Source organism: Mytilus galloprovincialis, chromosome 1 (genome assembly GCF_965363235.1).
Source record: "Mytilus galloprovincialis chromosome 1, xbMytGall1.hap1.1, whole genome shotgun sequence".
Taxonomy (NCBI): Eukaryota; Metazoa; Mollusca; class Bivalvia; order Mytilida; family Mytilidae; genus Mytilus; species Mytilus galloprovincialis.
This window is the reverse complement of record NC_134838.1, coordinates 28,454,050-28,468,310: the sequence shown is the minus strand read 5'-3', so window position 1 is coordinate 28,468,310 and position 14,261 is coordinate 28,454,050. Positions and strand designations below refer to the sequence as shown.

At 31.0% G+C, this 14,261-nt stretch overlaps 1 protein-coding gene across 5 annotated transcripts in view; it reads right to left on the bottom strand.

Annotated features, from left to right (window-relative positions):
* LOC143071100 (uncharacterized) overlaps positions 1-14,261 on the bottom strand; it is a 117,307-nt gene that overhangs the window by 2,968 nt on the left and 100,078 nt on the right. For all 5 annotated transcript variants that reach the window (XM_076245205.1, XM_076245197.1, XM_076245202.1 and 2 more), the window contains one exon: positions 4,045-4,084. In XM_076245205.1, the coding sequence (XP_076101320.1) occupies positions 4,045-4,084 (40 nt within the window). The remainder of the gene's footprint in view (positions 1-4,044; positions 4,085-14,261) is intronic.

Here is a 14,261-nt window from a genome sequence, read left to right as displayed (position 1 = left end):
ACAACCATGAATTCACATTTAGTTGAATTATACAATATACTTTTAATTTTGTTCACTGTTGAAGGCCATACCGTGACTTATATAGCTGCTTAAGTCCACTTCTTTTGGGTAAGTGTCTCCCAAGTAAACAAACCACAACTTCTTATTTAATCAAATGACTTATCTTTTTGCCAAAGTTTGGTATGCAAAAGTGCAAAGTTATAAATGGGCGTCTTGCAATATCGAAGTGATAATCTATTTATCAGATCTCTTATATCTTTTGACGAAATCAAACCATCATGGTATATTCTGCATTTGTATAGACCAAAGTGTACTAAATGATATTCATATTATACATGTTAAATGAACGAACAAATATTAAACCTATCTTTTTATTGTTTTCCGCCCATGTCTGTTCATCGCCAGAAATAAAGTTTGTCGCACGAAAAAATGGTATTAATTCCAGAGTCAAAATTTAAAGAACTTATTTTCCATGTTTTCTGGTATTGTACGAAAGAGAATTGACCTAACAAAAGAATTGCTATCTTAGGCTGTTAGTAACACATGTAGAGCAGTGGGTCGTTGTTGGATAAAAATCTTAGAAAGTGTATCATCTGTTAAATTTGCAGGTCACTGAAAGGGGAAGTCCCATACGGAAGTAGGTGTTGAGGATGATTTTTTTTATATCCAGAGACACATATTACATGAACGTTTGATACATCATTTACTCTCAAATTGCAAAAACGAAAACTTCCAATTGTATTTATAGTATTTGTATTTTTATCCATCTGATGAGTTAACTAAAGCCTTTTTCAACTGATTTGTATAGTTCGTTCTTCTTCTTCTTCTTTTGGTATACAATAGTCTATCGAATTCGTTGATTACATACTGTTGGCATATGTGGACTAGTCTATTTACAAAACTTTTACTCCAATTTACACAAAATGTATGTTTCTTTCTTATGTTCAATGTATACATGTATATAATTTAAATTGCGCTATAGTTCCGTAACTTTCTATCCAGGCGTATAAACGAATCGTCGGCAAATGCGTACATTTTTTAAAATCAATATTTCTGGTATGTTCCAATCTGTCCTTTACTATTGACAACGAGTTTATATTACATTTTCCTAAATTAACCCTTAGAAAAAATATGTAAATAGATTTTTATTTCTTCAAATCTTTTTTTTATGTATTATTTATATTTTTATAAATAATATTCTTTACACCAGAAATGTTATTTATAAACAAGCGTATGAGTTAAGTAATGTCTAGTATATTATATCACTTTCGGACACGCAAGACAGAGATGTATATTTAATATAAACATGATAGTTCAAAATGGAAAGTTATAAGTTATCGGCCGTGTACACCGATCAATACCTACAGAAGTGAAACGATGCATGAACTTGCAAGCCCGACAGGAAATCGCTTGAATACCTGGACGTGTCACCTCACACCCCTCACAATACCTTTGGGAGTAATACCTTAAGCCATGCTGGTGATCAGATGAGGGAAGATCCGAATTTATTTGAATAAAGTTTATTACTTTAAAGAATTATGAACGAATTACATTTTCGAAAACAATTTTCACGGAACACTTATTTATGATTTGAACTTTGACTTTTTAATTAATTCCAATATTAACAGTTTAAAAATAACAGACTATGGTTATTTAAAAAAAAAATAAGAACATTTTCCGTATCAAGTTAGTCAGTCAGATAAAACAACCGTACGATTGACAAGATATCGACACGCAATTACGACTACATCGGTTACTGTAGTTTTGGTCCTTTGTGGTTTATAGACATATCGTGATTTTTGATCGTAGACGATGACAAAATGGCGGAACGCAGAGAATTGATACTCAAAATTTAAAATCGATGGTGATCTCTTATCTAGCGGAATAAAACTTTAATATCTATAAATTTGAGAATTTTTATACAGAATGGACATAATATCAATTTTTGATTTTTTTGCGAAGTTTCCCTTTAAAACTATGACCGGATGAATAGCATGTTAATTATTTGGACTATGATATTTCTGACTCTAATTATTATATCTTTTAATTGTCATTATGAACTCAAATATTACCACACAATTATCTTTTGGTTTAAAATATATGTGTCTGCTAATCCGATAATGGACTTCGTATCTACGTGTCAAACACAGGTTTAGCAGATTATCTATACAATGGACAATAATTGCTTAATCCCTAATTACATGTATTTCTTTATTATTCTGTTTTATATACTTCTGAGAAATAATTTATATTCAGTTTTGGATAGGTTCTTAAACCCTTAACACCGGACTCAATATTGTAACATCGTTTATATTCTAGTTGGATCGTTTATTAAATTGTTTAACTTTATATCGACTTGAATCTTCATTTTAATATTCAGTAAATAGTCTGGCTATAAAACCATCAATGCAGGAGCCAAAAAGCCAGATTCCCGATGTGGCTTATTATTTCAGAGCAGGTAGACCTTGACCTAATGAATACTTTATTTTCTTGTTTGATTTGCTCTAAACATTGCTAAATGCTTAAGTTTTTGTGATTTAAGTAAAAACCTGTATTTTACCATATGTTCTATTTTTAGCCATGGCGGTCATGTTTTCAGAGAAAACAGAAAATAAAACAATCCTAGATAGCCTAAGAACCATTCAGCTTCAACTTGGTTTAGCAGTTTCAGAGGAGACGATTTTTTAAATGAGAAAAACCTGATAAACAAATTGTTCAAAATTCTTTATAACTGTCATTAATTCCTTAAGGATGTTCGCTTTTCACGTTTTGGAATTTTTGTCAGATTTTCGCAATCCTCTGGTTTTATCCATTTGAATGCCTTAACAAATTTTGCCCTTTGAATCCCATTTTTCTTTTTATAAATCTTTTGCATGTATAATTATAAGCCATTTGTAAAAGTCTTATAAAATCTTATTTATTTTTTAATATTTTTTGAGAACTTTAACTTGTCACAGATAAAGCTATGAAAAATGGTTATTATTTCGAAAACAAGCACATTGACCTCTATATATTTTTTTGCTTTTTGGATTCCGTAATTTATCCCCTATCAATCTATTCTAGTTTATTAAAAGCTATTTATTTTGAAACTGAGTAGCGAACATCTTTAATGGTCTTTTGACAATATTAGTCCTTAAACCCGATCATTTACAGATCTTACTTTGCTTAACATTTTTACTGTTTATAGGTTGTCTTTATTTATAATAATATTTAAGATAATAAACAAAAGCTTCAAAAAGTCCTGAGATTTAACAATGTTGTGGCAGCAACCCAACCATGGTTTGTTATATTCATCTGAACATATCAGGGCTGATAGAACTTGACATGATGAACATTTATACTACATGTCAGATATTTTTAACTGCTTTAGTTTTTGAGATAAAGGCCAAAAATTGCGTTTTACCCCTATGTTCTATGTTTAGCCTGACATCCATGTTTTTTTACGAAATATACAATAAAACACAAATTGCATTTTAAATACCATAAGGATCATTCAGCATAGGTTTAGTTGGAATATGTTAAGAAAATGTTTGAAATAGATTACACCGGACGGACGGCAAAAGCTCATATTTCATTTGAAAAAGTGAGCTAATAAGAAAACATGGACTGACTGGTGTTTATTTTGAATTAATACAACAAAACAATATCGTTAACGATAATTTCCTGTCGTAATTGAATGGACATTTTCTATGAAAGTGATCTCACCAACATTTTTATAATAAGAAAAAAGTCATGGGATAACAGATCTATAGACATTTTAAATTAAAAAGAATACATGGAAGCAACCCTTTCTACTTTATAATAAAAACATTCATTTTTTATTACCCCTCCGTGCCGCTAGCTAAGTAAATTTCTCTGAAACCTTGCGTTTGATTTTTTTATTTTTTTCGGTTAGTGTTGAAAAAGACATAACATAATATTCAAGATGCGTTTTCAAGCATTAACGGATTAAATCATAACAGTGATTATTTAAGTAGTTTCAATAAACAATAGACATTAACGATTTTTGTTCTTCAATTTCATAACATCTGACAAAAAATATACCTGATTGTCCCGGATTATATACCACGTCTGCTACTGCAAGCTAAAACAAAATGGTGAATAAATAGTTATAATTATAGCTAGCACAATATTTATCATTGATATGATTTTTAACAAAACAAACTTAATATATTCCACATTTTCCACAATTTCGTTAGTATCGGTTTTTGTCAGGGTCTCACTGTGAAGTAGTGGTTAGATATTTAGTCAAGTGTAATTGATATGTAAAACAGGCGGATAGAGGAACAGACAGAAAAAAGACGAAAAGATGGAAATAAAGACTAACTGATTGAATGAGTGAAACAATATAACACTGTTGTGGTAATGTGGTCGTTATAATTAAGCTTGTATAAGTTCATAAAGGGATAAACGAGTTTAATACAGAAAGACAAAATGTTTTCGAAGTCGAACTTATGTAGCTGTGCCAATATGACTTTGCCAATATGTCGTTTGAAAAATTGAGAGTACTTAAACCTATGGAAAGCAAGTAAAGACTACCAATGAGGTATAGAAATATTTCTTATGCCTTCTTTTTTATTTACAATGTGGTGAACATGTTTAATGTGTTCACAAGTTAATCTCGTTAAATATACGAATGAATATATATCTTTGTTATAAAAATAAAATTGGAAAATCGTATAAAAAATACTTGCAAAGTCAGCTAAAATAAACTAAAAATACGCTAAATTAGTTAAACAAATATCATCAAAGATACCAGGCGTATAGTGTGTACGCTAGACTCGCTAAATCTGCCATACTAAAGTACTTTTGACATCTTAAATCAAGTGGCTTTTTTACAAAAAGAATAGCAATACGTGAACCTCAGATCGCTGACTGGTCAACAAAAGATTGTTGCTGAATTTTTGTTTCCATTTGAATTGAGTGATTGGCGGAGAAAATGATGAAGTTAAACCACCTGACTGTATTAAAATTTGTAATAATGTGAAAATTCTTGCACAAGACAGTTGAAAGTAATGGTGGATAGTTGTGAAAAGAAAAAAGTGTATATGTACAGCTACTATTTGAATATACATTTTAAAGATCGACTATTTCATTTGTCTCTTGGGATTATACATAACTTTTTTGCATACACCTATTGCAAATCCCAGTTTGTACAAACCAATAAAAATATAAATTTAGGACACTCAGTTTGCTTTATAATCTTGATGCATATTTTTTATATATCATATCTTTATATTGAGTGTCCTTCATATAATCAACTCGATATATATTGTATAGATACATTTTCCATGTGAAGTGAAACCCTGTGGCATGCAATGTTTCAGATTTTTTCGTATATATTTCTTAAGACTAACACACTATGTTCATTTGGACCTCTTATATAGACTTACTTTGGTCACATAAAACATCTCAAATTTTAAAGATTTCCTGAATTTCTTCAATAAATCCAAATATTCTACAGGGAAACTTTGGTTTGAAGAATATCTTGTTTTCAGACGTTTTATGAATAAATACACAGTCATACTATCACAAGAATCTATTTAAATTAGCCATGTAGATATGAAAAATACCAGAATTAATATATTGTACACCAGCCGCGAGTCAAGTCTACAAAGAATCATCAGTGACGCTCGAATGCAAATAGTTTAAAAAAAAAAAAAAAATGCAGTACGAATTTAAGTTACCTTTTCCTTAGATAGAAAAAAAAAGAGAAAAATCACATTCGCGGGTGAAATTAATACTTAAGCCTGAAAACAGTATTTTAGCGCACAATGGTAAATAGAAAGCATGTGCACTTATATGCATTTACGTCATTAAATATACTAATATAATAGTTGAATTCAGATGTCAATCTACCTATCTCAAGTATTTTGACTCCGGATTCATTGACATTTTATCCGGAAATTTTGTGAATGCAAACTGATAGTGTGCGTATGGACAGGGTGTATAATGTGAATGAATCAAGACATCTGTAGTATAGCTGGTCAACACACAATGAATACAGTTTTCAAAATCGTATCATAGTACACATATTTAGATGCTATAAGGTTTAACTAATAAAAGAAAGGAAAAAAAAGAATTGAAATTGTATAAAAAACATGCATTCCTGCTTGTGAACTTTTTCTCCGAAAATAGCTTGAATATGATATAAATAAATACAAATGTCAAATATTTACAGATGGACATTTTATTTATCAAATGAATCTCAGATTCATTTTAAAGATTATGAACATATTGCTATACATAAAATAATTGGCATTATGATAGCATTTAATATTGTTATGATTTATGTTGTAAAACATTAATTGCTTTTTTGTGAGGTGCAAATACTTAAAATTCCCTTTTGAATTAGAATTACGCCGTATTCTTTTCATTCACGACGTTCAAAATTTAGATATTTAGCTAATTTTGGGTACGCATTCCTGTTTATTGGTGCTCATACGTTACAAATAATTTTCATAAATGTAAAGACTGATCAAACATGTGAAACATAATGCACGTATACATTTACAATGTTGATCATTATTCTATAATTATTAGGAATAAATTCAGACTCAGTTTAACCTTAACAATGAATATTCTCTTAGTCTGGTAGTATTCATTAATGAAATAACAGAATTTTTTTACAGACAAATCCTTTTGTTTGATTATCTTTCTGCCCTCCGACCACCTTTGCATCATACAACATACAAAAACAAAGAAAGCGTGCGACTACAAAATTATTTATATATTTTAAAAATCGAATTTGTATCACAATTTAATGTATAAAATCAAAAATCAGTTCGTATCAATATATATCGTTTTGAATGTCGCACACTGTACATTCACACCATTTCCGATCGCACATTACACTGTTACAGTATTCCCCTTTACACTATACACCATGGTACAATACACCTTCCACAATTAATAATTATGTTAATTTAATCTCGGTATTTATCAGCTTTTCAAGAATATATATCCCAAATTTTAAGGAGATCAATTTACATCATTTATATTAAAGGGTACTCCTATACAATTTTAATAAATTTATAAATAAACTCATCATAGATACCAGTACTAATTTTTTTTTTAATACGCCAGACGCGCGTTTCGTCTACAAAAGACTCATCAGAGACGCTCGAATAAATACACAAGTATTTTTGCGGCGACATGTCAGTGTTGACATCATTCAGATTCGATAATTCCCCTTCACGGTGTTCACGAACCGGGAAAGAATAAACGACGTTTTTGACAGAAATGGACACATAAAAGATATAAAACAATTTATGTTTATCATGTTTATACTTGCATGGATGAATGAATCTTCCAAAAATCACGGTGAATACGAATGATATGAGGGAAAATTAGGTACAATTTAACGTTAGCTGTTATATAATTTTTGAGAGCTTACGTAACATCATGTTTATTTCTAACCTCACATATGCGAAAACTGTAAATATAATGAACTTGTTTATTACTTAACTTCAATTCTCATAAGGTTTTTACGACTTTAAGATGTCGAACGGCACTAACATCTTTCTAAAAGTTAGTGTGAAGCTCTTTCATTCAAATTCTGTGAGAGAAATGAGAAATGTTAATCTTCGCAGACCAGAAATCTAGGAAATGTCTTTTTAACATTTGTAAATAGGTCACTGATTTTAGTATGGATCAGAAAACTATCACATCTTTCTATCAAAAACATATCCTTTAAGCTATACATTGTTGAAAATTCAGCATTCAGTATTAGATATATTTAATCAATAAAGTCCATTGTTCAAGGATCAAAACCAGCAAACAATATAATACTAGATAAATAAATATTTATTTTCTATTGCTTTAGAAAACAAAAATAAAAAAAAGATGTGTTTATCTAATAAAAAGGCTAAGTATGCTAAACAAAGCCTTTACTTCGTAAGTTTATTGTGAGTATCAATTGATTATTAAATACTGTACATATACTTTTTAGTGGTGTACCTATTTTCACGAATTTCGCGGTAGGTATATTTCCGCGAAAATGAATACACGCGAATACAAATGCAGCTTAGATAAATGTAAATAATCTTCTCGGGAATTTACAACGTTCACCTGGTTTTCCTTAACACGACCTCATTTGAACTGTGAAACTGTTAAAACAACACCAGTGATCCATACAAAAAATCAATAAAGGACAAAAGGTAACAAACAATAACCAAAGCCGATTTGACAGTTTTATTGTGTAACTAAAATTTGTGTTTATTTTGTGAGCAATTACACTGACTGACCTTTTTTTCATAAGTTTATCTTTTGTTTAACAAATTATACTAAATTAATGAAACTTTAAATATTTAATAAACATATTTACAAATACAAAACTTTTTTTGAAAACAAGTACGTACTGACTGGTAATTAGCCTTCAAATGTCACAGTTTATTTATTCACACAAACAAAATTGTATACAGTGGAGATCACTTCTAACCTCTCATTAGAACTGTCAGAATAATCTGTCACAGAACAGTTATAAACTTTCCTAGAACAGTTCTACCTAGAACAGTTCTACCCTAGAACTGTTCTAAGAAGAACTGTCAAAATCAGTTCTAGGTAGAACTGACTAAATCAGTTCTAGGTAAAACTGTCATGAACAGTTCTAGTATAGAACTGTCTAAAATTGTCAGGATCAGTTCTAGGGTAGAACTGTCCAAATCAGTTCTAACAGTAGAACTGTCAGCAGAACTGACTAAATCAGTCGGGACTGTAGAACAGTTTTAAGTGATGTCACTGCAGTAAGGGCATTTGACAATTTAGACAGACTTACCCATAACAATTATAAATGATATCTGGGAGTCTGGGACGTCAGAAAAATATACTCGATCTGAACATGAATGAAACATTTGCCCCTGGACTTTAGGCTACAAACAAAATCAATCATTCTTCTTTGCCATCTTCAAAAAACCCAAACGACAAATAAGAGGTACAACATATAACAATTTTGTAACTGAGAACATTATAGACCAACAAGTCCGTAACAACAAACTTGCGGTCATACATGTAGTTCCTAATACTAAGACTGACCAGTTCCAAACCCTCCATCTTTGTGCGCACTGCAGTAGATTGGAACCATCTAGAAGACTCTGTAGTGTGCGTCACTACAACCAAGGAGTTTAAATCATACTCCCCAGCAAGCGCGACTAATTTATGCACAGACCAACCCGTCACACAAAAGTCGAAAGGCACTGACTTTAGTGACGGTTAATTATTAATAATATTATGGATACAGAGAGAAAATATGGGCACTCTAAATTGATGTGGACAAACTTTTGTAGTCATGGTAGTAATTGTGTTCCAAAGTTGGTGTCATCTTCATCATATAATCCGTCCTGACATAGCTATATATATATATATAGAAATATTATTGGTTTACAATGAGGCCATAAATATTTACATGATAAAGTGTAAATATGTTCAGTTTTGGTTGATGCGGTCAAATAATTTTGTTAAAATGACTCAGTCTGATATATCGAAACTACTGAAATTTGTTTACGATTCACTATTTTGAATAAAAAGAGGACATGTTTGTTCTCTAAATTGATGTTGAAATATTTTTGTAGTCAATGTGTTCCAATATCATGAATATTGCTGTCATTTAAATAATACAATCCATCGTGATATGTAACTATACAATGTAAGTAAATTACTATGCGGCTAGATATATCTATAGATATATTAAGATTTACATAATAAAGTGCAAATATGGTCAGTTTTGGTTGATGCTGTCACATATGGTCAGTTTTGGTTGATGCTGTCAAATATGGTCAGTTTTTGTTAAAGTGGACAAATAATTTGTTTATATGAGTCAGTCTGTGATATCAATACAACTGAAATTAGTTTATGATTCAAAATTTTGAATAAAAAGAGGACATGCTGGCACTATAAACTGATGCGAGCATACTTTTGTAGTCATTGTTTTCCAATATTGCTATCATTTGAATTATACAATCCATCCTGATATCAAATATAAGTTATTTACTTTGCGGCTATTTATATTTACATAATATGGTAATTTTTGGTTGATACAGACAAATATTTTTTTTGTACCAGTCAGCATGGTCAGTCTGAGGTATGAAAACTACTGATATTTGTTTACGATGCAATTTTTAGAATAAAAAGAGGACATGCTGGCACTATAAATTGATGCAAACAAAATTTTGTAGTCATTGTGTTCCAATATTGCTATCATTTGAAATATTCAATCCATCCCTACCATTGCCTACATAAAAATATTACGGGTTTACTATGCGACTATAAGATTTACATAAAAAAAAGAGCACATACATGTATGGTAAGTTTTGATTGATGCAGTCAAATATGGTCAGTTTTGGTTGATGCTGTCAAATATGGTCAATTTTGATTGATGCAGACAATTAATTTTGTTACATGAGTCAGTCTGAGGTATGAAACTGCTGATATGTGTTTCAGATGCAATATTTTGAATAAAAAGAGGAAATGCTGGCACTCTCAAATGATGCGAAAAAAATTATGGTCATTGATTTCCAATATTGCGGTTATTTGTGTACTACAGTCCCTAAAATTATAACTGAATTACTGTGCAGCTATATAGATTTACATAAAAAAGCAAATATGGTCAGTTTGGGTTGATGTGGTGAAAAGATTGAATTACACAAGTCAGTCTGAGGTATGAAAACTACAGATATTTGTTTACGATTCAATATTTTGAATAAAAAAAGGAAATGCTGGTATCTCAATTGATGCCAGAGAAAAAAATTGTGGTCATTCATTTCCAATATTGCGGTAATTTGTATACTACAGTCTCTCTTGATGTGAAATTATAACTGAATTACTGTGCAGCTATATAGATTTACATTAAAAAAAAATATGGTCAGTTTAGGTTGATGCGGTCAAAAGATTTTATTAGAAGAGTCAGTCTGAGGTATGAAAACTACTGATATTTCTTAACGATTCAATATTTGAATAAAATGAGGACATGCTGGCACTATAAATTGATGCGAAAAAAAAATTGTGGTCATTGTTTTCCAATATTGCTGTATCTTTATATTACAGTCCGTCTTGATCGAAAATTATAACTGAATTACTGTGCAGCTATATAGATTTGCAGAAAAAAGAGCAAATAATGTCAGTTTAGGTTGATGCAGTAAAAAGATGTTTGTTAAACGGGTCCGTTAAAGGTAGGAAAACTACTCGTAAACAGATATAATATTTGTTTACGATTCAATATTTTGAATAAAAAGAGGACATGCTGCTATATTAAGCTGATGCAAACAAAATTTTGAAGTCATTGTTTTCCAATACTTGTATAATTTCTATCATTTGTACAATCCATCCTTGCCTAAAAATATAACTGTATACTGCCGTGTGCAGCTACATGTTCATAGATTTACATGATGAAGAGCAAATATGGTCAGTTTAAGTTTAAATCAAAAGCATATTTATTTATAATAGTGGATTAGGAAACAAGTTATTACATTTGGTTAATGAGGTCAAATAATTTGTTATACGAGTCACCCCGACTCCCGGAATGACAAAAGTAAAATAATTAAAATGATAAAATAACGGCCTAATTTACGTACAAAAAAAGGAACGAAAAAACATAATTTATGTAACGCGTCAACAAATTAAAATCACTGAATTACAGGCTCCTGACATGGAACAGTCACACACATCTCTTGTTTAAAAATATAAAATAAGACCGGCAAAATAGCAAAACTCTATATAAATCGCTATTTTGCCGAAGCCTTAATATATCAAATACAAATAGTTCTTAAATCAATTCTAGCCGTAAAATTTATAAATCAATTCTAGCCGTAGAATTTATAAATCAATTCTAACCGTATAACTGTTTGGTAGAACTGTCTAAAATTGTTCTAGGGTAGAACTGTCAGGATCAGTTTAGGTAGAACTGTCCAAAGCAGTTCTAGGTAGAACTGACCAAATCAGTTCTAGGTTAGAACTGGTCTAGCTGGAACTGTTTTAAAGGTGACAGGCTAACAGTTCTACATACTGTTCTAGAACAGTTCTCCTGGCAGATTCTGACTCTTTTAATGAGAGGTTAAAAGTGATCTCCACTGTACACGTGTGTCGGATCAAAAATTATGAAGTCACTTGGTATCTAATTTTTCTTGAGTTAGAATAGCAGTCAGAAATTCCTCTTTCTGTTTTTCGAAATTATTTGGAAATTTACGCGCTGCTTTAGTTAATTTCCGTTGAACATATCCCATGCGGCGTAGAAAGGATTGGACACAAGAATTACAAAGTTCAATGGAGCCTCAAAATTTACTTAATAACTACCGATCTTTAGCCACTATTGTCCGTCTTGCAGCAGCAAACAAAAAAGGACGGTCCACTATCCCACCAGTAAGTCGTAAGTTCCTTATATATTCTTGGACTTCGGCATCGTATTTTCCAAGAAAGGTATGCTGTCCTCTTTTTCCCCTTTGAAGCAAAGGTTCGGAATCGGAATCAGATGAATGACACATCTTTTGTAGCAAATATCCTTTTTTCATCGTTCTTATGGTGGATTCATTGATGTGCTTAGTCATGTTGACAGCGAAATGTGTATACATTAACACCATTTATAAGTAAACAATGCAGCTTTATCTATCACTCGAAACTCAATTATTAATAAGATGAATAGCGACGAACCTGTAGGCTAAAATACTTTTAAACAACTTACCTCAAAATATAAGCAAACTCCTTCTATATTAGGATGTTTTTGATGGACTTTGACACTGACTTCTATCATAAAAAAAGTGCTCATCTGTTTGTGACAAGCCCAAACTTGAAGTTGACAAAACATTCTAGCCAGTCTTGTGTCGCAAAGTCGCATATAATGACATCATATTTATATATCGATGTAATCATCGAAAATCAATACCTACGTTTTTTAAGTGGGACGAAAGATACCAGTGTAGCAGTTTAACTCATAGATTGAAAATAAACTGACATTGGCATGGCTAAAAAAAAAGACAAACGGACAAATAATAGTACAGGAGACACAACATAGAACACTAAAGACAAATCAACACCAACCCCACCAAAAACTTGGGGTGGTCTCAGGTGCTCCGGAAGTGTAAGCCGATCCTGCTTCACATGTGACACCCGTCGTGTTGCTTATGTGACCAAAAATTCGGTAAATAGTCCAATTCGGTAGTCACATTCGTGAAAAGGGAAGGTTTTTGAAGTTACGACATAAGGAACATATACGATATCAATTTAAAATTAAATGCGGTTCCTTCAACCAACATATTAAGTAATAAACCTCAAGACTTTACACCGTTGTTTAAATTTCATTTATATGAAAGTATGTTGCCTATAATTAAGATGATAACTAACAGTGTTTCGGGATTTTTTACTTATGCTGTTAAAGCATGGGTCCCTTTTCCTTGATTTAACAAGATATTCTTTGATATTTATGGTACATTTATATGCTATGATAGACACATGTGTGAAGATTTCACATTGTTTGTCTTTTTGCAGATTGCTCCAATGTTTTCTCATAACTGTACTAAGGTTTTTACCATTGTATTATATTTAGTAATGAGAGTGAGTGGAACATTCTTTGTTCTATTGGTCTTCAATAAAGTTGTTTTTTCTGTTTGTGGTATTTTTAATGTTTCTTATCACATTCTCTGTTTTATTTTTACAGTATCCCCTTTTAACTAACTTATCTTTTAAGTCAGTAAAATGTCTATTTAATACAGTGATGTCACTTTTATTTCTAATATTACGTATATGTTCACACACTGTTATACTTTTGGGTTTTTTGGATGTGCACATGTGATAGGTAAATATTGTAACATTTTAGTTTTTTTAATATGAGATTCAACATCAATGATGTTATTATTATGGAATCTTTCACCTTTGTACGTTTTTGGTATCTAAATAGGTTATAATAGATCTTGACACCTCAAATGTGAATTTAAGCAGAGGATCAATTTTGTTCGCTATGTATAAGCTGTAATCAATTCTGAAATGAATGCACGTTTGAGTTTAATTTTGTCTATTGAAATTCAATATATAATCGTGTTTAACATACTTTTAATTTCGCATTTGACGTTAGCTACTTTAAGTAGAGTATACCAGAACAATTCCTGAAAACCACTATAGAAACTTTACAAATTGTTTTTCATAAATAGATAATGAGTACACCATATCCGAGCAAGGTTCGCTTGATAAGCACGACTAATAAAATGGAACCTCCCTGAGAAGCTTCTTACGTAGCAAACAGCCAATGAAATAACAGCTTTAGAAATGGAATGTTCACA